The sequence below is a fragment of the Stenella coeruleoalba genome (genome assembly GCF_951394435.1).
Source record: "Stenella coeruleoalba genome assembly, chromosome: 1".
In the NCBI taxonomy this organism is placed as follows: domain Eukaryota; kingdom Metazoa; phylum Chordata; class Mammalia; order Artiodactyla; family Delphinidae; genus Stenella; species Stenella coeruleoalba.
The window spans coordinates 100,847,763-100,873,598 of NC_137169.1; the positions used below are offsets into that span (position 1 = coordinate 100,847,763).

The 25,836-nt window shown below is 33.1% G+C and overlaps 1 protein-coding gene across 2 annotated transcripts in view; it reads left to right on the forward strand.

Moving 5' to 3' along the window:
* SYCP1 (synaptonemal complex protein 1) overlaps positions 1-25,073 on the forward strand; it is a 160,434-nt gene extending 135,361 nt beyond the window's left edge. For both annotated transcript variants that reach the window (XM_079902544.1, XM_079902545.1), the window contains exons 29-33: positions 5,849-5,908; positions 9,566-9,745; positions 16,588-16,731; positions 24,430-24,519; positions 24,627-25,073. In XM_079902544.1, the coding sequence (XP_079758670.1) occupies positions 5,849-5,908; positions 9,566-9,745; positions 16,588-16,731; positions 24,430-24,519; positions 24,627-24,764 (612 nt within the window). In that variant the 3' untranslated portion in view covers positions 24,765-25,073. The remainder of the gene's footprint in view (positions 1-5,848; positions 5,909-9,565; positions 9,746-16,587; positions 16,732-24,429; positions 24,520-24,626) is intronic.
* The last annotated feature ends 763 nt before the right edge of the window (positions 25,074-25,836 follow it).

The window sequence follows — 25,836 nt, forward strand, 5'->3', positions numbered from 1 at the left end:
TACCTGCCCCTTGGCTCCCATCAACAAATTCACTAGCTCTAGTCAATCAATGATCTACTTTCTATTTCTATAAGATTTACCTTTTCTGGATATTTCTCTTAAATGAAATCATATAATATATGGTCTTGTTTCACTGAGCATAATGTCTTCAAGGTCCAACCATGTCCTAGCATATATCAGTACTTCATTCCTTTTTATTGCTGAATAATATTTTGTTATATGGGTATACTGTTTTATTTATCCATTTATCAATTGATGGAAATTTCGGTTGTTTCCATTTTGACTATTAAGAATAATGCTGTTAAGAATATTTGTGTACAAGTTTTGTGAGGATATATGTTTTCATTTCTCTTGATTATATATGTAGAAGTAGAATTGCTGGGTAATATGGTGTCTCTATATTTTAAGATACTGCCCAACTGTTCTCTAAACCAACTGTACCATTTTGGATTCCCACTAGTAGTGCATGAAGGTCTCAGTTTTTCCACAACCTCACCAATACTTGTTGTTGTCTTTTTTTGATATAATCATCCAGGTGGGTGTGGCATGGTATATCATTTTTGTTTTGATTTGTATTTCTTTAATGCCTAATGATTTTGATCATCTTTTCACGTGCTATTGGCCATTTGTATATCTTTTTTGGAGAAATATCTATTCAGATACTTTGCGTATTTTAAAATTAGGTTACTTATTTTTTTAGTGTTGAGTTTTAAGAGTTCTTTATATATTCTAGATACAAGTCCCTTATCTGATATAAGATCTTTAAACATTTTCTCCCATTCTTTGAATTGTCTTTTCAGTTTCTTGATGGTATCATTTGTAGCACAAAGTCTTTAATTTGATGGAATTCAATTTCAATTCTTGGGAGAAATCCTACTTTGTCATGACATATAATCTTCTTTGTATTCTGCTAGATTTGGTTTGCTAGTATTTTGTTGAGCAATTTTTGCACCTAGATTCATAACAAAGATTGGTCTGTAGTTTTTTTGTGATGATTTTTTCCTTAGGCTTCACATCTTTTTTTTTTTTTTTTTTTTTTTTTTTTGCGGTACGCAGGCCTCTCACTGTTGTGGCCTCTCCCATTGCAGAGCACAGGCTCCGGACGCGCAGGCTCAGCGGCCATGGCTTACGGGCTCAGCCGCTCCGCGGCATGTGGGATCTTCCCGTACTGGAGCACGAACCCGTGTCCCCTGCATCGGCAGGTGGACTCTCAACCACTGCGCCACCAGGGAAGCCCAGGCTTCACATCTTTTAACCAACTCAAGCTGAAGCCCTGGAGCCCATGTGTCTATCCAACAGGATAAGCTATGGTTATTCATTTTTGCCATTTTTCCAATCTCTCTTCCAAGCTGTATTTCCTCACGCACCAAATTTTATGAGGGAAAAGATAAGAATATCATGATTTGGTATACCTCACTTACAAGGTGATGAGAGGTGGACCCAGGGATAAGGACAAAATTCACGTGGTTTTTCAGTGAATCTCATATTTTTTATGTTTTCTGCTCCTTCAGGGGAATCTTTTCTTCTTTTTTACATTTTGTCTTTTGACTTTATTTCTAATATGTTCTATTTATTGGCAAGGATAATTAATTCTATACGGGTATGGTTGTTATGCTTTTTTGTCCAGACTAGAGAGACCAAAATGATAAGATTTAGTCATTTTTCATGCATTTCCTAGGCTTCTTTTTCTTGGACTGCCTGCTTATCCCCTCAGATTTCTTCTTACAAATTCAGGTATATTAGTGACAATTCTTCTCATTATTATATGTGTTCACTTTCACCAATACCATGTAAGTAGTGATTAGGTTAGGAGACACATTGAGTCAAATCAGCACAGCTGTACTCTGTATCTTTCATGCTGAACCTTCACTAGAATCAGAGATTATGACCTGGTATGGTATGTTTCTGTCGTTGAATTCATTTTTGCCGGTTCTTGACTACTTACTTTTCCTCCCTCCCTTTATACTTTTTTGTTAGTGTAGGGAGAGGAAGATTTTATAATCTGCCTTCACTCTTCCACCTTTACCAAACAGTTTGATCTACTGTATCAGTTTTTTTTTGACATCTACTTTAACTTTGTTATGTATTTTTTCTGTTTGATCAATCATGAGCTGAAAGAAGGAGTTAAGGGTTTATTACTGTTATATTTCTCTTCTTTTTGAGTTCTCGACCAGTTTTGCTTTACATGTTTTTATGAATACTATTCATTGTGTAAAAGTTTATACTAATTAATTGCTCCTTGGAAACTGTATCTTTCATCTTTGTCCTTTTTGCTTTGAAGCCAGCTTTGCCTGATATTTATGTTGTGATCCTAACTTTCTTTTTGGACTTGTTTGTCTTATATGTTTTTGTCCATTTCTTATTAACCCTGGTTGAGTCTCTAATCTGAGAGTCTCTTTTTCTTTAGTAGCTTATTTTTTCCAATAGTATTTATTGATACGATTCATATTTTTAAATTATTCTTGCATTTCTGGAATGAACTCCATTTGGTCATGAAGTATTTTTAATGTGATGCTGGATTCTGTTTGCTAATATTTTTTCTTAGTACCTTCATATTGATATTCATAAGATAGAATGGTTATAGTTTTACTTTTTTTAATCATGGTAAAAATATGTATCATTAAATTTACCATCCATCTTAACACTTTTTAAGTGTATACAGTTTAATAGTTTTAAGCATATACATATTGTTGTACAATAGATCTCTAGAACTTTTTAATCTTGCAAAACTGGAAGTCTAAATCCATTAAACACTAATTCCCCTTCCAACTACCTTTTTTCTGTTTCTATGATTTTAACTACCTTTGATACTTCATATGAGTAGAACCATGCAGTATTTGTCTTTCTGTAACTGGATTATTTCAATTAGCATAATGTCTTCAGGGTTCATCCATTTGTAGCATGTGACAGAATTTCCTTTTTTTTTTTTTAAGGCAGTCTGATATTCCATTGCATGTATATACCACATGGATGAATATCCATTCATCTGTGATGGACATTTAGGTTGCTTCCACCTCTTGGCTATTGTGATTAATGTTGTAATTAATGAACATGGGTGTGCAAATGTCTCTTGGAGATCCTGCTGTGAATTCTTTTGGATATATACCCAAAAGTGGGATTCCTGGATCATATGGTAATTCTATTATTAATTTTTGAGGAACCACCATACAGTCTTCTGTAGCAACTGTACCATTTTACATTTCTGCCAATAGTGTGCAAGGGTTCCGATTTCTCTGCATCCTTGCCAACACTTATTTTCTATTATTTTGATAGTGGTCATCCTCCTAAGAAGTGTGAGTGATAGCTCATTGTAGTTTTGATTTGCATTTCTCTTATAATTAGTGATGTTGGGCATCTTTTCATACGCTTGTTGGCCATTTGTATATCCTCTTTGGAGAATCGTCTATTCATGTCCTTTGCCCATTTAAAAATTATTTGGTTTTTTTGGTTGAGTTGTGTGAGTTCCTTACATATTCTGGATATTAACCCTTATCAATATGATATATATTTTAATCATGCTTTTGCCATTTTATTTTACATTGCATATTAATATTTATTTTATTGTCTTTTTCTCTAAATTTTATGTGTGTGTATTTTTGGTTGATTTGGGATGTGTATATAGTTTTTTAAATTATTTTACTCATTACCTTTATATTTTTAAACAGTATATCTAACACTTTCTCCTACTGCCTATTCTTTTGCATATACAATTTTTATGTTTAATTATTTTACATTATCAGGATTAATAAAAACACATATTCTGTTCTGTAATCACAATTCCATTATTTAAGTTGAGCTCATGTTTTGTATGAAACTTTTTTTTAGTTTTCAATTTTGATCCTAGTCAATATGCCAATCCCAATTTTGACCTATTTTACATACCAGTTGGTATGAAGAAATTGTTGCCGAATGACAGTCTTAGCTTCCACTTAAAATAGGTTGGCTTTGTGAGACTGTACTAAATCACCTTTCCTATATCTTTCATCTCTTGATGGTGCCTTAATCTCTGCCTAGTGAGATGTGATATTTTGTATATTTGTTTACATTCTTGATATGGAAGGAGAGTTCTAAAGTCTTCCAATTGGTCCTTCCAAATATAAAAATCTCTCACTCTGTAGTCAGAACCAATATGGGGATTTTGCCACTTATTGAGTTTATCTGTTCAGCTGTGTATTCAGGATCTAAAGAAATGACCACAGGATAGGTTTATGGTTCCATGGGCTCACCATGAGGTGGACTTGGATTAAGTGCTATTTATCACTTGACCCCAGTACACCTGTGCTCAAACTAGTGAAAAAATAATAACATTATGGGTTACAAGAATTGGTGTTAGCTAATAGTCAATGTCCAATTACCCATAAGTCTTAGTATTTCTCTCAGTGCACATGGTAGTAGGAAGGATTCAGTATGAATTTGTGATATTATTGCAAAATCCTTCCACAATAGTACCAAGCTTTTGTTTAGTTTAGAGGGTTCTAGGTTTGTAAATTTATTCAGGTCTGAAATTTGGGCACAGGGCTATCATACTCTACTCCTGTGCCTCAAGTCAATCCTCTCTTTGCCAGACCATATTACACGCATTTTTTAGTTACTCAGATTAAATAGGTACCTTAGTGGACTGCCCATCACTTTGGTCTTAGGGAACTCATGATTAATTAGACACTAGCAAAGATACACCTTTGTATATGAGCTAATTCACACCTTGGAAACCCATGTTGTATTAGAACAGACTGTACTAAGATCTCCGGAGTAGCAAAAGTCAGAGTTGTAGAGAAAGTGCAGTTTTGGGAGGTGCTTTCTCCCTTCCATCCTCTAGAAGCCAAGATATGTATTCTGAGAAGCAGTGTTATTTAGCCAGTTTAGAGGGTATACTTTATCCTAGAAGACAGCATTTCATCCCCATAGAGTAGACCCCAGTTGTGATAACTGAAGATCAACTATTGGTAGTTGATAGGATACATAATAAGAGCAGTGACTACTGTTACATCAGCTTATTGCCAGCTTCTTTCATGGTGAAGTGTGTTCTCTGGTTAGGAGCAGCACTTTAGGAGAGATACCATGGTGTACAGACATTCAGTGAGTGCAGGTATTGGCATAGGCATCATGGGCAGGCAAGGCGACTTTGCCTAAAGTTGTGCTTATTGAAACTTTTTCTTCTCTGAGACCTTTAAGGCTCCTTGGAGCTGTAACCATTCTGTTTTCCAGATGATTGTCATATTAAAGGTACTGCACATATTCTTTTCTCTAGGCCAGGGTTAATTTTTCTTTTTTTCCCACTGAATACACATGCCCTAATCTCCAGCAAAATGTATTGTTTCCTGGAGTACTAGAGAAATGATGTATTATTTTGTAAGTATTTTGTACTCTTTTTGTACTTTCTTTTTCTCTCTCATACCTGTTTATCTCAAGTTGAAAATTGATTATTCAGTGTCCAACTGAATTGCTTTTCTCCATACACAGAGAAAAAGGGAATTCTGCCTCTAAAGGCTCACAATATTTTGGATCTCTTCGCAGCTCTTTACAGTTAGTTACTTGTATATACCCTTACTTTATAAGCTGATCCATCCACTTCATTTTACAAATGAGAAAGCTGAGATTCAGTGTTTTAAAGGACTTTAAAAAGTCCACAGATAACTACTGACAGATCAGAATTTTTAAAAAAGATAATCAAAATCAAATAACATACCTTTGTAGAAATTTGTTTTTCTTTTTTCTTTTCATTATTTTATAAGATTTAGAAGGCAGTATTCTTTGTTAATACTTCTTAAGAAAGATTTGATAATAGGAACAGTAATTTTTTATAATAGTAATGACTACATTGTATGTACTTGATATTCATTTTTAATAGGCAAACCTCAAAAGAGAGGCAAAAGAAAACACAGTTACTCTCAAAGAAAAAAAAGACAAGGTAAGAGTTTTATATAACTCTCATAGATTTCTTTATAACCATTTCACTTTCTAACATCTACTTAGTAAATTTTTTTGTTCATAAATGGGAAAATAACATCAAAAATATATCACACAGAAGATGTGGTACATATATACAATGGAATATTACTCAGCCATTAAAAGGAACAAAATAATGCCATTTGCTGGAACATGGATGGACCTAGAGATTATCATGCTAAGTGAAGTTAAGTCAGACAGAGAAAGACAAATATCATATGATATTGCTTATATGTGGAATCTACAAATGAACTTATCTACAAAACAGAAATAGAGTTACAGATGTAGAAAATAAACTTATGGTTACTAGGGGGTAAAGGGTGAGGGAGGGATAAATTGGAAGATTGGGATTGACATATACCCACTGCTATATAAAAATACATAACTAATAAGGACCTATGGTATAGCACAGGGAACTCTATTCAATACTCTGTAATGGCTGATATGGGAAAAGAATCTAAAAAAGACTGGATATATGTATATGTATAACAGATTCACTTTGCTGTACCCCTGAAACTAATACAACATTGTAAATCAACTATACCCCAATAAAAATTAAATATATATATATATCACACAATTTCATTTCCAAAATTGTTTCTTTCTATTTATTAATTCAAAAGCATTAGCTAAAAAATTTCAAAGCATTTGTCATTTGGAAATTTAGAGATTTTATTCTTTCATAGTTTTTATTATAGCATTAAATTAGTTAGGTACTTCTGTGTTTCTTGAGAAATTTCCAACATTGGGGGAAAATATTTCAATTAAAAATTCTAAAGCTCATGTTTAGATTGTGTTTAATTTTGAGGTTTGAGAGGGCTAAATAAATGACATCTTGCTCTCTTAAGTCTAAGCCAACTGAGAAAGGCAGTGAAAATCAACATAATATCTTTATTATTGACAAATAACATTGGACAGTGTGGCTTATATTTGAAGGCAACAGGATTTCTTAATCCTGAAATCCTAAATTAAACAAGTTTATCTACTTTATCACAGGTAGAGCTAGACTGGGACAAGTGTACCTACTTGAATGGCCTGCTCTTGTAAAATGTATGGCATAGAGTAGAATGTGTGCTTCTTCTGGTACCCAAGAGGAGGAGTAAGGAAGGGGCTGAACTATATGTCCCCCGTTACTCCTTTCATATTCAACAATCCCATTAAGTCATTGCTGTTTCTCTAAGAAAGCAGAGAGAAGTTAAGAATGTTCCCTGTACATAGAAGGGAGCATCAGGTATGAGAAAGGGAGGTTATATTCAGCTTCTAATCCAGTTGGTAATATAGAATTATTACAGAAGAGTTTTATTGCAAATTTTAGTTAAAATGATTAAATATTCCTTATACGCAGTGATGTAATCTCCTAAGTCCCCACAGAAGTTGCTTTAACTATAAACTGAAAGTAACAGAGTATATTGTTTGTATATGTTTGTTTAACATAAGAGTATGTTGTTTGTCTATACCAAACAACAATGTTCAGTTTTTTTGTATAGACAGTGATATAATTTTGTTACATTTGGGTTCAAAGAGAAGAAAGAAAGAAATATTGCACCTGTGAGTGAATATTAGATGCTTCATATGTCCGGACACTGTGATAGATATTTGAAAACATTATATTTGGAGAAATTATTGTTATATTAAAATTAGCCAGGAGGGTTAGATATAGTCTAAGCGAAGTGTCTGATGAAGATGATAAATTGGTTAAACTCCAATATTTATTTCTAAATATAGAATGTGTTCATATTATGAAAGTATATATCACATATTCTTATAGAGCTGTTTTGATTCATGTATAATTCCAGTAACATGTCTATTATTTATGTATGTTATCAAGTAGATTAGATAATTCCCTATATTTTATTTGGGTGTCTAGATATATATATATTGCAAATAATGAGAAAATGATGAAATGAGAAGATTTAAATAGACTTTTGTGTGCTATGCTTTATTCCAACAATATTGAAGTATCACAAGCCTTATATATAATAATCATTAGGTTTATCAAACATTTCTGAGGTTGGGAATGTTATTTCTTCATGCTTCAGTTTTATCACCTAGGGATAATAATAGTACCTTTTTCCTAAAGTTGTTATGAAGATTAAATGAGATTATTATCTCATTTAATGCTTTGTGAAGCATTTAAAATAGTGCTTGGCAGGGAGATCAGCTCGGTGCTTTGTGACCGCCTGGAGGGGTGGGATAGGGAGGGTCGGAGGGAGGGAGATGCAAGAGGGAAGAGATATGGGAACATATGTATATGTATAACTGATTCACTTTGTTATAAAGCAGAAACTAATACACCATTGTAAAGCTGGTATACTTTATACTCCAATAAAGATGTATTAAAAAAATAATAAAATAAAATAGTGCTTGGCACATAGGAAATACCGAATAAATGTTTGTTTAAAAAGAACAACAGAGAAAATCATGAATGTTCTGTATATATTCATCATTGGAAATGTAATATTCAGAAAAGAATGTAACTTGTAGGAAAGTATATACATTTTCATGATGTATTACAAAGAGGGTTATTTCAGTAGTCTAGAATGCTGGTGCATTTTCTTTTAGGCTACTAGGGAAATGTTAGATTCCAAGATATGACCACAGGGTGGTGTAGTTGCTATTCTCAGTCCTTTTGGGTAAGAAAAATTTGTCCATGAAAGCAGTTACATTTTGGAGATTTTGAGGATGACTCCTGATGAGTCCAGAGAGCGGAAGAAAATTTGCTTTCATCAAAATTGTGTTATCAGCTATGATATAGAAATATTTATGGAAAAAGATATAGAAATACAACTCTGTGGAAAAAATGCTGCCAAAATTCACACCTATTGGAAAAAGGATAATGAAGTGAGATCACTAGAACTGGGCAAGAAACCTTCAAATTACCTCATTTAGCTCCTTTTTAAAAATTTATATTTTATTTTTTAATTGAGGTATAGTTTCCTTACAGTATTATATAAGTTTCAGGTATACAACATAGAGATTCACAAATTTTAAAGGTTATACTCCATTTATAGTTATTATAAAATATTGGGTATATTCTCTGTGCTGTACAATATATCATTCTAGCTTATTTATTTTATACATAGTAGTTTGTGCCTTCTAATCAGCTACCTTTATCTTGCCCTGAAAATTTTCCTGAAAATTTCTCTAGTTCTTTACTTTCATAATTTTTCTTCTCTATTTCTTTTTTTTGGAGGGGAATGAAGCTGGTGGATAGGAAAAGCTGATATTTTTATAGTTGATAGAGAAAATATGAAAGCATAAAAGAGAATGCCCTTTGGCTGTTAGGCTGTTGGAATGAACCTCAGATTAAGATTTTTTTGCCACCAGGAATAGAGATTTTTCTCTGGAGAATTCTCAACTTTTGGTCAAATAGGGAGTTGAGATGTCTTACTTGTTTTCATAGCAGCTCTGTGAAGACAAAGGGGGCAGATACCACTTTCATCTTAAATGGCAAAATAAAGTGACAAAGAAGATAAGTGAAATTTATTCAAAGTTATCTAATCAATACTAAATTTGGGGGTAAATTCTAGTTTATTTCAGTGATATTTCTTCTAGTTGTTGTACTTTAATTAAAATGACATTTAATGATGACTTTATTCATTTTTGTTGTTCAATATAGAAAACACGGACATCTTTATTGGAAACACCTGAAACTAGTTGTTGGAAACTTGATTCTAAAGCAGCTCCTTCACAAAATAAATCTGGAAACTTCCCATCAGCTGATCACGGCAAATCAAAAGATAAAAGAGACTGTCTGTGGACATCTGCCAAAAATACTTTATCTACACCATTACCAAAGGTTTGTTGCTAAAATTTCTAAGAAAGTAGTAATTTTTTTTAATAAAAAAGAAGTCTCTGTTATCACATACCATATATCTGGTATCACACACATAGACATGAAACCATTTTCTTTAAAGTTTCAATTATTTGTTATACCAGCACGAAATGGTTTCATCACTGTTCACAACTTAATGACATCTTGGGCAAATTTTATCACTTTCTGGTATTCACCAGTGCATAGGACCCTGATGTACAAAATCTGGTTTTGACTTGCATTTTCCAGTATGACCTCAGTTACCTCCCTTTGCTGTTTACTCATCATCATCTTGCTGCTGGCGTCTTTTACTTAGCAGTCAGCCCTGTGGAGCAGGTGCCACTAACAAGGTGGCTCATTGCTAGCTATCTTCGACATGTCCACTTAATCCATGGGGAATTCATTCAACCTTTCAATGCTAAATGGTGGTGCATAATGCTCTACTTCTGACTCCCCCTTTCCCGCTCTCTGCCATCTATCTCTCTCTAATTTCTTTTTACTTTGCTCAGGGAGACACAAAGACAGATAAACAAATTTTCTGCTTAGGTTTATATCCACTTAGGGAATGAGATGCCAATATCCCCTTCTTATAAGGCTGCTTTTTAAAGTTATATCCTCACTTGTCTTGGGAGTCGCGGGGCAGAGTATTTCAACCTGTCTTTACCCCCTAAGTGGAAATTTTGTGCTTTAACCTCCCAGTTTCCTTAAAATAACTGGGAATAAGAGAGGTATTTGGTGATTGTTGGGCCTGTTCTACCACCTTTTCATAAGCCTTAGAGAAGGAGCTGGCCTTAATTATAGGTAGCTTTCTTTAGAGTATGTGTTACTGGCACTTTCCCCCAGCTTTGTGCTTTAGTTGACAATTCCAGAGCAAAAGAAAGAGTTACACTCATATCCTGTTATATATACAATATTATGCACCTCGTGGAATTTATGAAAATTAGTAAAGTACATAGCTTAGCGAGGCTTTTTAAAAAAAGATATATTGTTTTTATTTTATTTTTATCGTATTTTTAAAAAAAGAATAGTTTCTTTTTTAGCAAGCCTTTTATATAAAATTATTTTGTTGTATTTACTATTCTGTTATTCAAATTATGAAATGATCTCTGTTGAAGAATGACCTTAGTTAAAAAAGATTTTTATTGAAATATATGCAAGAAAATGCACAGATCATAATTATACAACTTGATGAATCTTTACAAACCAAACTTAACCTTATTACTAGCACTCAGATTAAAAGAGACTATTACTATCACTTCAGAATAGTTGATTGTTTCCCCTTCCAGTCACTAGCCCTTCCTCCAAGTCCAACTGCTGTCCCAAATTCTAGTATTAGATGTACCTGTTTTTGCATTTTCTATAATTAGAATCATATTCTTTTTGTTTTGACATTTTCCACTTAACATTATGTTTATGAGATTCATCCACATTGTTGCTTGAAGTTGCTTTATTTTTATTTGGTATTTCATGGTGTGACTGTACCACAGCTTATTTATCCCTTGTAATGTTAATGGACATTTGGTTAGCTTCCAGAGTGGACTTTTATGAATAGCATTGCTATAAAAATGTATTGCTTGACATGTACGCATCTTGGTTGGCTATGTCCATAGAAGTGAAATTGCTGGGTTACAGGGTTATGCATAATACATTCCATGTTAACAGATACAGCCTGAGCTGTTTTTACTCTGATACAAAATGTATGTGTATCTTTTCCCACACCAGCCAATTCTCCAGTTCTCCAGACATCAACTAGGCGTCCTGCAATTTGATTCACTTCTGACACTGTAGTTAATGTAGTTAATGTAGACCCCACAAGTTAAGGGCTCAGTCCCACAAGGCTTCCATTTTAGACACCGTCCTGGCTTGCCACTTGTACTACTGACCAACTGGCTATAAATTGACGGTTCCCACAACCCCCTTCTCAGGTTTAATAATTTGCTAGAATGACCCACAGAACTCAGGAAATTACTTTACTTGCTATTAACAGTATTTATAAAGGACACAATTTGGGAACAGCCAAATAGAAAAAATGCATAGGGCACAAGGTATGGGGAAAGGGGCACAGAAGCTTCCATGCCTCTCCGGGAGTGCTACCCTCCCAACACCTCCATGTGTCTACCAACCTGGAAGCTCTCTGAACCTCATTGTTTAGGGGTTTTATGGAGGTTTCATTACATGGCATGATTTGTTAAATCATCGGCCATTGGTGATTAACTCAGTCTTTAACCCATCTCCCCTCCTAGGAGTTCAGGGGGTGGGGTGAAAGGTTCCAAACTTCTAATCATGCCTTGGTCTTCCTGGCAACCAGCCACCATCCTGAAGCTATCATCCTGAAGCACCCCCTACCACCAGTTATTTCATTAGCATAAACTCAGGTAAGTTGAAAGGAGCTCATTATGAATAACAAAGAACTCTCCTATCAACATCACTGGGGACAAAGACCAAATATTATACCAAAAGATGCCTCCTGTCAACCCTGTCACTCAGAAAATTACAAGGGTTTTAGAAGTTGTGTCAGGAACCAAGGACAAAGACCAAATATATATATATATATTTCTTATTGTATCACACTGCCAATCATGTTTTTAAAAAAACTATTGTACCAATTTATTGTACCAAATTATTGTACATTCTGGCTACCAGTGAATGAGAGTTCTGATTGCTGCGCATCCTTGTCACCACATGGTATTTTTCATCTTTTTATTTTGGCTATTCTGGTGGTGTGGTGACCTTTTTATTTCATATGAAGTTTTATTTTGCAATTAATTTTAGATCTATGGAAAAGTTACAAACATAATACAGAGAATCCCTTTATATTCCTCACACAGTTTTCACCATTGTTAACATCTTACATTACCATGTACATTTGTCAAAACTAAGAATCATTCATTGGTACATTACTATTAACTAGACTTCAGACTTGATTTGGATTTCACAGTTTTTCCGTTAATGTCCTCTTTCTCTTCCAGGATCCAACTCAGGGTACCATACTGTATTTAATTGTCATGTCTTCATCATAATTTTTAATGTAGACATTTATAGCTATAAAATTCTCTCTAAGCACTGATTTCACTGTATCCCATAAGTCTGTTGTATTTTCCTTTTCATTATCTCAAAGTACTTTCTAATTTCCCTTGTGATTTATTTTTTGACCCATTGGTTATTTAGGAATGCATTGTATTTCCAAATTTGTGATTCTGCTAAGTATCCATCTAGCTGGTTTATAGTGTTGTTCAAGTATTATATTTCCTTGCTGATCTTATGTCTGGTTGTTCTTTTCATTATTGAAAGTGGGGGTATGGAAGTCTCCTACTATTACTGTTGAATAATCTAATTTTCCCAGTTTTTGGTTCATGTGTTGGGGGCTATATTGTTAGCTGCATGTATACTTCATACCAATTATCTTTTCTTGATGGATTGATTCTTTTACCTTTATAAAATGTTCCTTTTGTCACTACTAATCTTTTTTTTAAGTATATTTTATCTGATATTAGCTCTTTTTGTTTACTATTTGCATGGTATATCTTTTATCACCCTTTTACTGCCAACCTATTCATGTTATGGAATCTAAATTGTGTCTTTTGTGGACATCATATAGTTGGATCATGATTTTTTCCATCATTCATTCGGACAATCTCTGCATTTTGATTGGAATGTTTAATCGACTTACATTTAATGTAATTACTAATAATGTAGAACTTAGGTCCACCATTTTGTTCTTTGTTTTCTATATGTCTTATGTCTTTTTATTCCTGTACCTTTCCATTACTGTCTTGTTTTGTGATAAATAGGTATTACCTAGTATACCACTTTAATCCTTTTGGTTTTTACTATACTTTTGGAATAAATTTTCTTAGTGATTAGCTGAAAAGTACAGTTAACACCTTAACTTAAATTTAGTTTGAATTAATGTCAGTGTAATTTCAATGGTATATAAAAACTTTGCCCCAATATATCTTTGTTCCCTCTTTCTCTTTTGTGCTATCATTGTCACATAAGTCACATATTTATACATTTTAAGCCCATCGATACAGTATTATTGCTTTATATATCTGTGTCTAAAATCAGATAGGAAAAACAGAGTTACAAACAAAAATATATTTATACTATCTTTTATGATTACCTATGCAGTGTCCTTTTCTGGTGCTCTTTATTTCTTCATATGAATTTGAGTCTTGTGTTCTTTCATTTCAGCGTGAAGGACTGCCTTTAGTATTTCTTGTGGGGAAGGTCTGCTTGTGACAAATTCTCTCAATTTTTGTTTATCTAGGAATATCTTAATTTTTCCTTCATTTTTGAAGGACAGTTTTGCTGGATATAGAATTATTTGCTAATGGTTCCTTTTAGCATTTGGATATGTCAACCTTTTATGGACTCCCTGGTTTCTCATGAGAAACCAGCCATTAATATTATTGAAGATACCTTGTATATGGTGAGTCCCTTGTCTCTTGCTACTTTCAAGTTTCTCCTTGTTTTTTGACATTTTAGTTATGATGTGTCTAGGTGTGGATCTCTTTGATTTTATCTTCCTTGGAGCTTGTTGAGCCTCTTGGATGTATAGATTAATGTTTACATCAAATTTGGGAGGTTTTCAGTCATTTTTTCAAATATTATTTCTGCCCTTTCTCTCTCTGCTCTCATTCTTTGTTTATTTTTATATTTATTTTTTGGGGGGCTGTGCCATGTGGCTTGCAGGATGTTAGTTCCCCAACCAGGGATTGAACCCAGGCCACTTGCACTGGAAGCACAGAGTCCTAACCATTGGACCACCAGGGAATTCCCTCCACTCTCATTCCCATTATGTGTATGTTGGTATGGTTGATGGTGCCCCACAAGTCTCTGAGGCTCTTTTCATTTTTCTTTTTTCTTCTTTCTGTCACTCAGATTGGATAATATCAGTTGAACTATCTTCAGGTTCATGGATTCTTTCCTCTACCTGCTCAAATCTGAGGTTGAGCCTCTTTAGTGATTTTTCATTTCAGTTATTGTACTTTTCAACTCCAGAATTTCTATTTGGTGCTTTTAAAAATAATTTCTATCCATCTATTGATGTTCCATTTGGTTTGACGTTGTCTTTATACTTTCCTTTAGTTCTTTGGACATGGTTTTTCTTATCTCTTACTATAATAAGACTATAAGATTACTATAATATGTTCACTTTGAACATGTTTAAAATAGTTGGTTTAAAGTCTTTGTCTAGGAAGTCCAATAACTAGGTTTCCTTAGGGATAGTTTCTGTTGATTGCTTCCTCACAAATGTATGGGCCATTATTTCTTATTTGCACAGCTTATAATTTTCTCTTGAAATCTGAACATTAAAAATAATGTAAGTGACAAATCTGGAAATCAGATTCTCCCTTCTCCTCAAGGTTTGTTGTTTCTGCTTGTCATAGTTTTTATTGTTTGTTTAGTGATTTTTCTAAATTAATTCTGTAAAGTTTGTATTCTTTGAGTGCCACTAAAGTCTCTACTGGTTAGCTTAATGTTCAGCTAATGTTTTAATAGAGATTTCCTTAAATACCTGGATCAATAAATTTCACAATCTTTGCCAAAGGACTATTAAGTTAATGTTAAGGCATGCTTTCAACACTCAGCCAGACAGTAGAAAACTCTGCCTTAGCCTTCAGTTTCTGCTTTTGCAGACCTTCAAGATGAGCCACAGGTAAGAGCTTAGGGCCTTCTCATGTCTTTCCTGTGCTTACAGCCCTGTCTGTGAGCATGGCTTTCTGTACTTCCAGGAATATTTCAGAGTTTTTCAAAGCCCCTTATGGACATCTTATTTCCTAGCTGTCCTTTTAAGGTTTTTGGTTAGTCTTTCATTCACCCAACTGTTAATCATTGCCTCAGGGAGCTGCAAAGTTAAAACACTTGTCTTTAATTGTTTTTGACAAATATTATTCCCTACCCTACACACATCAAGGAGAAAGTTTTTTTTTTTTTTAACTGAGTGAGCTCTGAGTTGGATCAAATACCAACAGTCCTGTAAATGAAATCATCCAGAGAACCACTAGGCAGGTCAAATAATGACAACTTTTTGGGAATAAAACTTTGAAAGAGTTCTGTTTTGCTGTGTCCAGTGGCTGCCAGGCTGGACCAGGAATGTGGGCTGTTTCTTTTTAAGGGTACCACAGAGCTAGAGAGCAGGGGATGAGATGAGGAAAAGTTAAGATACTGCTAATTTTGCTCTTCTTACAGAAGTTCAGCCATTAACAACAACAAAAAACTCTCCAGGTTGTTGCAAGCTTTTTGTTAATTTCCATAGTTCTAAACAAGCTGATTCTGACCACCTTTACCAGCATTTTTGTTGCTTTGTGGAAGAGCATATTTTTGGAGCTCCTTATTCTGCCATTTTTGCTGATATCAGTGCCCTTACTTTTTAAAGATACTTTTTAAAAATTATAAAACTTACATATTACAGGGTAATATGGAATACTAAACATTGACTAATGGAATTACTGTGTCAACAAAACATAAGCAAACTTTTTGTCAAATAAATCAGTAAGTATTTCTATGGAGTGAGAAAAGATTTCAGGTCTTGGGCCTTAATCATTGTTAGAAAAATTAAAGTCTCTCTTAAGATTGTTGACTGCTGAAGCTGGAGTGCCTCTTTTCTCTCTCTTTCTCTGCCCCTCCCTCTCTTTCTCCTTCTCTCTCCCCCATGATTTTTTTCAAAAACTTCTGAATTAAATTCTTATCCAAAATTTCTACTTCATATACATGTGAATAATAATGGAGAGTTATTATTGATTGCTAAAACCTCAACTTGCGTTTATTAGTAATATATGTTTTATTTGATGGGATAACGTATTGTTTTTCTTTTTGAATAGGCATATACTGTGAAGACACCAACGAAACTAAAAATTCAGCAAAGAGAAAACAAGAATGTACCCACTGAAGAAAGTAGTAAAAAGAGAAAAATGGTCTTCGATTTTGATATTAATTCAGATAGTTCAGAAACTACTGATCTTTTGGTAAACTTATTACAAATAATCAGCATTTATTATTTGTTTACATTATTATATTTCTATATTATTTCTTGATGTATATGTATAATATATATGCATAGTATCTATATTGCAATACTGAAAAAAAGTAGAACTCTACTATAACACAGAACCCTCTACTTTTGCAGCATTTTAAAGAAATTAGGGTTAAAAAAATCGCCATAAACTTCAGAAAACAATGACATTTTGAAATACTTGATATAACATAGTTGTCATATGAGAGGACTAACCCTCTTGTTTTCCAGAAGAGTGTTATTTCTTTTCCTTTTTTTTTTTTTAAAGAAAGGCTAGGTGAATATCTTTAATCTTGCTGCAGCCAAATTTGTTATTCAAGACCCCTCTTGATTTTGCATATTATACATGTTCTTTTATTTTATACCACTTATTGGTTGAAATTTATATCAAGGTATTGGTTGAAAACTATTACATTTCTATGATTCTTAATGGGTTAATGTGTTAAAGATGACATGTTTAAGGAGGATAGTTCCCCTAGCAGTTTGTATCATCAATTACTCCCTACTACGAGTATATTAACACGTATCAGTATTTTCTTAAGGCATAATAATGATTTATTGAGAATAATTAAACTTATACTCATTTGATTTAAAATCAGATAAACCTTATTACACGAAATGGAGCAATTTACCAAAGATTCTTAATTACAAAATTCCAGCTAAAGTCATTTGTTTCATTATTCCAACTCATAGCTATGAGATCCTTCAAGCTTTTATACTGTTTTGGGATCCTCTACTTTCATTTGTTCTGGAATAATGAGTAGCTGAAGTCTTAAAATTGTAATTATTGAAGTTAACTTATAGAAAATCCCTACTCTAGTATCTCTTTGTTTTGTAGATAATGATTAGCATTTTAATGATTAAAATGTGAACCAGGCACTATTGTAAAGACTTTACACAGATTACTTCAGTTATTTCTTGAAACAATCTCATGCTTTAGAAGGAGAGACAGGGTTGTTATTCTCATTTTACAGATGAGGAAACTGAGTCACACTGTTACATTGCCTAAGGTCACATAACTAGTAAGGCATGGAGCCAAAATTTGAACACCAACAGTCTAGCTCCATAGCCTATGTATGTCATTGTACATAATAACTGCCAGTTCAAACTGAAGTCCAGATATTAAAAGAATGTAATGAGAATTATTAGAAAGAGCATGAGCTATGGAATTAGATATTCCAGGACTAGAATTCATACTGTTTTTCTAGTAGTGTGAATTTAGGCTAGTTTCTTAGCTTATCTGAGATTCAGAATGATTCATGATTTCATTTCATTTTTAAAAGGAGCATCACAACTTTGTAACACAGTAACATACTACAGTATTTTATTTATTTTTATTTTATTTTTTACAGTTTAAACTAGTCTAAAGATATTTCATAGTGGGCTTTATTTGTTATAATTATCACTTGAAGTTAGTTATTTTTGTAATTTTCTTAGCTGTTACATTTAAATTTTGGTGAACATTCAAATTATTATAAAAAGTAAGATTTAAAAATGTATTGTCTAGAATGACCTTAGAGAAGATAGTGGAGTAGGAAGTGCCAGGAACCCATTTCTCCACCTAGACAACAATGGTACTGGTAGAAACTGTCTGAAGTAATTTATTTTGGAACTCTAAAGACTATTTGAATGCTTGCAACTTCCAGAGGGAAACTTGGCTAGTAAGTTATGGTTAATTTTGGTCAATTTCAGCCTTAAAAGTGGTAATGGCTACCTATCACTCAACCTATAACCATGTGGTAGGGCCATGCTTATGTCTTGATGGAACCAGGGTGAACAATAAGGACCTTGTCCTCCGAAGATCAAGGTTCAGTGTTCTGACTGCTGATTCTGATCACTGAGGTACAGGTACAGAGTCTGGCTGCCATTGTTTCGAACCTCACTGGCTGAAGTGTCTTCCAGAAGATTTGTCTTCCAGAAGAACAAACTGCACTTTTATCTCTCTCTTTTTTTCCCTCTTTGGAGAGCCAGATGTTCAAGCATTAGAACATTCAAAATCAATCACATTTACAGGGCATTTAGAAAGCCATGCCCAGGGAAGGACACAGGCTCAGAAAAAAAAACAGGAAGATCTCAAATTTTCACCACAGGCTTATCCAATGCACAGAGACACTTTTAATAGTAAAACAAAAAGCAAAACAAATCTAAATAAATAAACAGTAAACCCTGGGGAAGGGGAAGAATCTGATTTGCAGATGTATCAAATTATAAGATTAAAGTGGCTAGTTTTCAACAACAACAACAACAAAATCACAAGGCATATGAAGAAAAGGGAAGTATAGCCTATCAAAGGAACAAAACAAATCAACAGAAAATGTCCAGAGGAAGCTCAGATATTGGACTTACTAGACAAAGACTTTAAAAACAACCATCTTAAAGATGTTCAAAGAGCTAAAGGAAGACAGACAAAAACAGAAAAATGTATGAATAAAATGAGAATAGCAATAAAGAGATAGAAATTATAAAAGGAACCAAGAAGAAATCTTGGAATTGACAGTACAGTAATTGAAATGAAAAGTGTATTAGAGGGATTCAAAAGCAGATATAAGTAAGCAAAAGAAAGAATTGGTAAACTTGAAGATAGGACAATAAACTATTGAGTATAAGCACAGAAAAAAAGGAATGAAGAAAAGTGAACAGAGCCTCAGAAACTTGTGGGACACCATCAAAAAATCAATATATGAATTGTGGGAGTCCCAGAAAGAGAAGAGAGAAAGGGGAAGAAAGAATGTTTGAAGAAATGGCTGAAAACTTTTCAGATTTTGATGAAGTAAATGAATCTACAAATCCAAGAACCTCAATGAATTCTAAGTGGATAGATTCAAATAGACTCACATCAAAACACATTATAATCAAACTGTTGAAAGACAGAGAGAATCTTTTTTTTAATACATAATATATTTGTTCCCCTGTGCTATACAGTAGGTTCTTGTTGGTTATCCTTTTTAAGTATAGCAGTATGTACATGTCAATAGGAAACTCCCTAACTATCCCTTCCCTCCATCCTTCCCCACCTGATAAACATAAGTTAATTCAAAAGACAGAATCTTGAAAGCAGCAAGAGAGAATCAACTCATCATATATGTTACCCTCAATAAGATTATCAGCTGATTTCTCATTAGAAAGCTTGGAACCAGAAGTCAGTAGGTTTACATATTCAAAGTGCTGAAAGACAAACATTGTCAGCTAAGCATTTGCTATCTAGCAAAACTGTCCTTCAAAAATGTAGTGAAATTAAGACATTCCCAGATAAACAAAAGCTGAGGGAGTTGTCACTAGACCTTCTCTTCAAGAAATGCTGAAGGGAGTTTTTCAGGTTGAAATGAAAGTATGCTAGACAAAGAAAAGATCTCTGATAAAGTTAAATACATTGGAAATTATAAAAGCTGAAATGATTGTAATTTTGGTTTCTAACTTCACTTTTTATCCTCTACATAATTTAAAAGACAAATGCTTAATTAACCTATGTTGTTGGTCACACAATATATAAAGATGTAATTTTTGACATCAGTAACAGAAGGAGAATGGAGCTGTATAAGAGCAGTTTGTGTAGGCTATTGAAGTGAAGTTGGTATAAATTCAAATTAGGTTACTATAATATTTGGTCATTAAATGTAATCCCCATGGTAAACACAAAAATGATCTATAGAATACACACAAAAGAAAATGGGAAGGGAATCAAAACATTTTACTACCAAAAAAGTCACCTAAACACAAAAGAAGAGAGTAATGGAGGAAATGAGTGACCAAAAACAAACAAACAAAACACGTATAAAGCATATAGAAAATGAATATCAAAAAAGGCAAAAGTTAGTCTCTCCTTATCAGTAGTTACTTAAATGTAAACAGATTATACACTCTAGTAAACAAAAAGAGACTCATGTTAGCTTTAAATTGGTTAAATGTGAAAGGATGGAAAAAGATGTGCAAATAGTAACCAAAAAGGAGGTGGGATGGCTATACTAATATCTGACAAAATAGACTTTAAATCAAAAAGTACAAGAAACAAATAAGGACATTATATATTAATAAAAGATTCAATACAGTGGGAAGTTATGAGAGTTTTAATCATTTACACATCTAATAACAAACCCTTAAAATATATGAAGTAAAGCTAATGCAAAGAGATGAAGTTAGAAATCAATAAGAGAAGGAAAATTAGAAAATTCACAAACTTGTGGAAATTAACACACTTCTAACCAACCAATGGATCAGAGAAGAAATCACAAGGGAAATTTGACTTAGAGATGTATGAAAATGAAAAACACAATACACCAAAACTTACATAAGACAGAAAAAACAGTGCTCTAAGGGAAATGTAATAGCTGTAAATTTCTACATTGAAAAAGAAAGAAATCAATAAACTAACTTTATACCTTAAGGAACTAGAAAAAGAAGATCAAACTAAACCCAAAGCTGACAGAGGAAGGAAATAATAAGGTTAGAGTGGAGATAAACAAATTAGAGAAAAGGAAACAGCAGAAAATCAATGAAGCCAAAATTTGTTTCTTTGAAAAGATCAATTAAATTGACAAACCTTTAGCTAGACTGACAAAAGCAAATACCTAAAGTCAGAAATATAATTGGAGATGTTATTACCAACATTTTAGAGATAGATAATACTGTGAATAATTACATGCCAACAAATTAGATAACCTAGAAGAAATATACAAATAGAAAAACTTCTTGAAATACACAAATTACTTAAATCTGCTCAAGAAGAAACAGAAAACCTTATCAGAGCTGAGCTAGTAATCCAAAACTCCCAAAAAAGAAAAGTCCTCGACCAGATAGCTTTATCGATGGATTCTACCAAATATTTAAAGACTTAACACCAATCCTTCTCAAAGTCTTCCAGAAAATTGAAGGGAGAACACTTTGTAACTCATTCAATAAGGCCAGCATTACCTTGATACCAAAGCCAGATGAAGACATCACAAGAAAGGAAAATTGTAGACCATTATTCTTTCTGAACGTAGATGCAAAAATCCTCAACAAAATATTAGCAAATCAAATCCAGCAGCATAGTAAATGGATCATTTACCATGACCAATGAGACTTATCCAAGAAATGCCAGAGTGGTTCAATATAAGAAAATCAATATAATACACCACATTAATAGAACAAAGGAAAAAATATTGCAAATGATCGTCTCAATTGACATTATAAAAATTCATAAAGCTAGGACAGAGGGAAAATTCCTCAACATGATAAAGGGTATGAATGAAAACCAAAGCTAACATCATACTCAATGGTGAAAGACTGAAAGCTTTCCCCCTAAGATTAAGAATAAGACAAGGATGCCCACTTTCACCAATGTTAGTCAGCATTGTACTGGAAGTTCTAGCCATGGCTTTTAACTATTAGACAAATACAAAAAACAAAAGGCATGCAAATGTAAAAAAGAGGTAAAACTGCCTCTAATTTGCAGGTGACATGATCATATCTATACATGGAAAATCACAAAGCCTAAACAAGAAAGCTTCTAGACCTAATAGATAAATTCAGCAATGTTGAAAGGTATAAGATCAACATATGAAAATCAGTTATGTTTCTATACACCAACAATGAATAATCCAAAAAGGAAATTAAGAAAACAATTTTATTTACTATACCATTAAAAAGAATTAAATACTTAAGAACAAATCTAGCCAAGAAAGTAAAATACTCATACACTGAAAATTACAAAACATTGCTGAAAGACTTAAAAATAAAGAAAAATAATTCTGTGTTCATGGATAGGAAGACTTAACATTGTTAAGATGTCAATACTACCAAAAGCAGTGTACATATTTAACATGTTCCCTATTAAATTTCCAACAGCTTTTTTGGCAGAAATGGAAAATTCGATACATTTATACAGATTTGCAAGGGGCCCCAGATAGCTAAAGCAATCTTGAAAAAGAAAGACAACATTGGAGGACTCACAGTTCTTGACTTTGAAACTTATTACAAAGCTAGTAATTGAAATAGTATAGTACCGGCATAAAGACAAATATATACACCGATGTAATAAAAAACAGAGCCCAGAAATAAATCTTCACATATATAATCAGTTGAGTTTTGACAAGAGTGCCAAGATCATTCAGTGGGGAAAGGACAGTTTTTTCAACAAATGGTACTAGGAAAACTGGATGTCCGCATGCAAGAAAATGAAGTTGGACTCTTACCTTACACCATATACAAAAACTGACTCAGAATGAATCAAAGACCTAATCGTAAGGACTAAAACTATGAAACTCTTAGAAGAACATTGGGAAAATCTTCATGACATTGAATGGCAAGGACTTCATGGATATCATGACACCAAAGCACAGGCAAAAAAGAGAAAAAAATAGGTAAATTGGACTTCATCAAAATTAAGGACTTAAATGCATCAAAGGACTCTATTAAGAAAGTGAAAAGGTTAAAGATTGGGAGAAAATATTTGCAAATCATATATCTGACAAGAGATTAATATCCAGAATACATAAGGAACTCCCGTAACTCAATGACAAAAAACAAGCCAGTTGAAAAATGGGCAAAGGACTTGACCAGACATTTCTCCAAAGGAGATATACAAGTGCCCAATAAGCACATAAAAGATGAATGCAACAGAGTTATAAGGACAGACAAGTTTTTGTTGTTTTAAATTAGGTTAATTTATTCTTTTTATATAGGCAGCCATTAGTGAACATACAGTTACCATACAGTAAGCAAAATTTTAATGATAGTTTATGATATGATTTTTAAGATAATTTATCTTTTCTAAGTTGGTCAGTTGGTGCATACTGATTTGAGTGTATCTGAAAGGTCAGCTCTTTGTCACTAAGTGAATTCTGCTGAAATCTTAGAATTCATGAAAATGGCTGAATATTTTCATCCATGAAGCTTCTGAAATTTGTGTTAAGTGTGACTTTAATGAGCAGGAAAAGATAATGTGAACTGATTGCTTACCTGACTAAATTTATGTAGCATATTCATTAAGGAAATGGATTCTGGAGCCAGCCTACCTGGATTTGAATCCTGGCTCCACCTCTTACTAGCTGTATAGTCTTGGGCAAGTTACTTAATATTTGTGTGTCTCAGTTCTTCACCTTTAAAATGGGGATAATAATAGTATTTGTGTGTCATAAAAATGTTGTGAGGATTAAAACTAATTAAAATATGCAAAGTGCTTAAAGTAGTACCTGACATAAAGAAATACTGAATAAGTGTTAGCTATTATTATTTGGGAAAATATTCATAAATTGATAATTGACAACATTTATAATTTTTATAGGATTATGAATGCTTATTATAAGGCCTAAGTGTATTTAAATAAGTAGGTTGGGAGAAGGGGTGGGGAAAGTCATAGTATGAAGACTCTGAAACAGAAATAGAAATCAGTAGAAAAACACTATTCATACACATCTTGTATTCCACATAACCTTTTAGGTATATAGTTAATAGAATCAAAATCTAGGTCCTTGTTTGACAGATTGAAGATTTATTTTGTCATTGTCTTCTTTCTTCAGTCTTTTTTATTTTTTTCCTTTCCCCTCTCTCCTCTTTTATTCTCCCTCCTTGTACTCCTCCATCTCCTTCTCATATGTGGGATGTAGACAAAAATTTAATAATATAATATTAATGGTGACAGCCTCCAAATTGTATTTTTATATTTCTCTTTAAGAGCATGGTTTCAGAGGAAGAGACATTGAAAAAACTATACAAGAAGAAGAATCCACCAATTTCTCAATTTTGTGTCAGAACACCAAAAAAGGTAGTTTTAAAATTTTATTTCAGAAAGCAAATTTCAAAAGCTGGATTTAATTCTTTTTTTTTTTTTTTTAGTTAAACATATTATGATTTTATTTATTTCCTATTCAGACTCCTTCATCTCTAACAACCACTGGATGTACGCGGAATCTTGGAGCTATGAGGAAAATGCAGGAGGACCCTTGGGCTATAATTGCTAAAATGGATAGGAAACAAAAACTAAAGGAAGCAGGAAAGCTATTTGTTTAATTTCAGAAAATCAGTGTGATTAAGGAGCCTAAATAACAGCAAATTTATAGTTAATTTTTTTATTCTTATTTTCTACAGAGCCAAACATTTTCTGAAATTGAGACTTTTTTGATATTTTCATAAATAATTTGTTTCTTTATATTTTAATATTTTGGCCTAAATGGGAGATAACCACATGTTACTTAAAAACTTGTAATTCTATTCAGATAATTAGATGATTATATTTTGGTTTTACCTTTTCTTGTATTCGTGAAAGCTGTTTTGGCTAAGTTTTCACACCTGTAAAGTTGTCCGTTGAACACTAGGAACACTGAGATTTACTATTTATTCTTTACTATTAAAGTATTTTAGATGCAAATACTTCTCATTGATTCTGTGAGGTCATCTGAACAGCTAATTATTATAATTTTGCTAATATTATTTATTTTTAAAATCTTGAGGGCATTTAAGTTTCACGGTTCTGAAGCAGCTTTGATTTATCTATTTATAAAATTGACAAATGGCTTTAAGTTGTGGGAAAAAAGCCTCCACCAGTATGACTACCTAAAATACTTCATTTATTCAACATTTATTCGGCAAATATTTATTGAATATCTGCTAAGAATTAAGCACAGTTCTAGATACTGGGGATATAAGAATGAATGAAACAAAAATAAGCCCTCTCTTCTTCTAGAGCTTACATTTTAATGGGGAAAATAGACAATAAATAAACTATATAAGCAAAACACATAGTATATTAGTTAATGATAATTGCTAAGGAGAAATAAAACAGGTAAGAGTATTAGGGAGTATTGAAGAGGGTTGAAATTTTATGTAGAGTGGCCCTCAGTGCAATGACATTTGAAGATCTGATGAATAACTAGTAAGCCTGTGGCTATCTTGAGGAGAACATTCCTGATAAAAGGAACAAAAAGTATAAAGGCCCAGAGGTGGAGGTGTGCTTAGTGTATCTGGGAAACAGCAAGGAGGCCAGTGTGGGTAGAGGATAATGAACAAAAGAAGAGTATAAGGAGAAAAGGCCTGGTATTTAACAGGATAGGGAGTTTGGGTGGGCAGATTATGTAATGCTTAT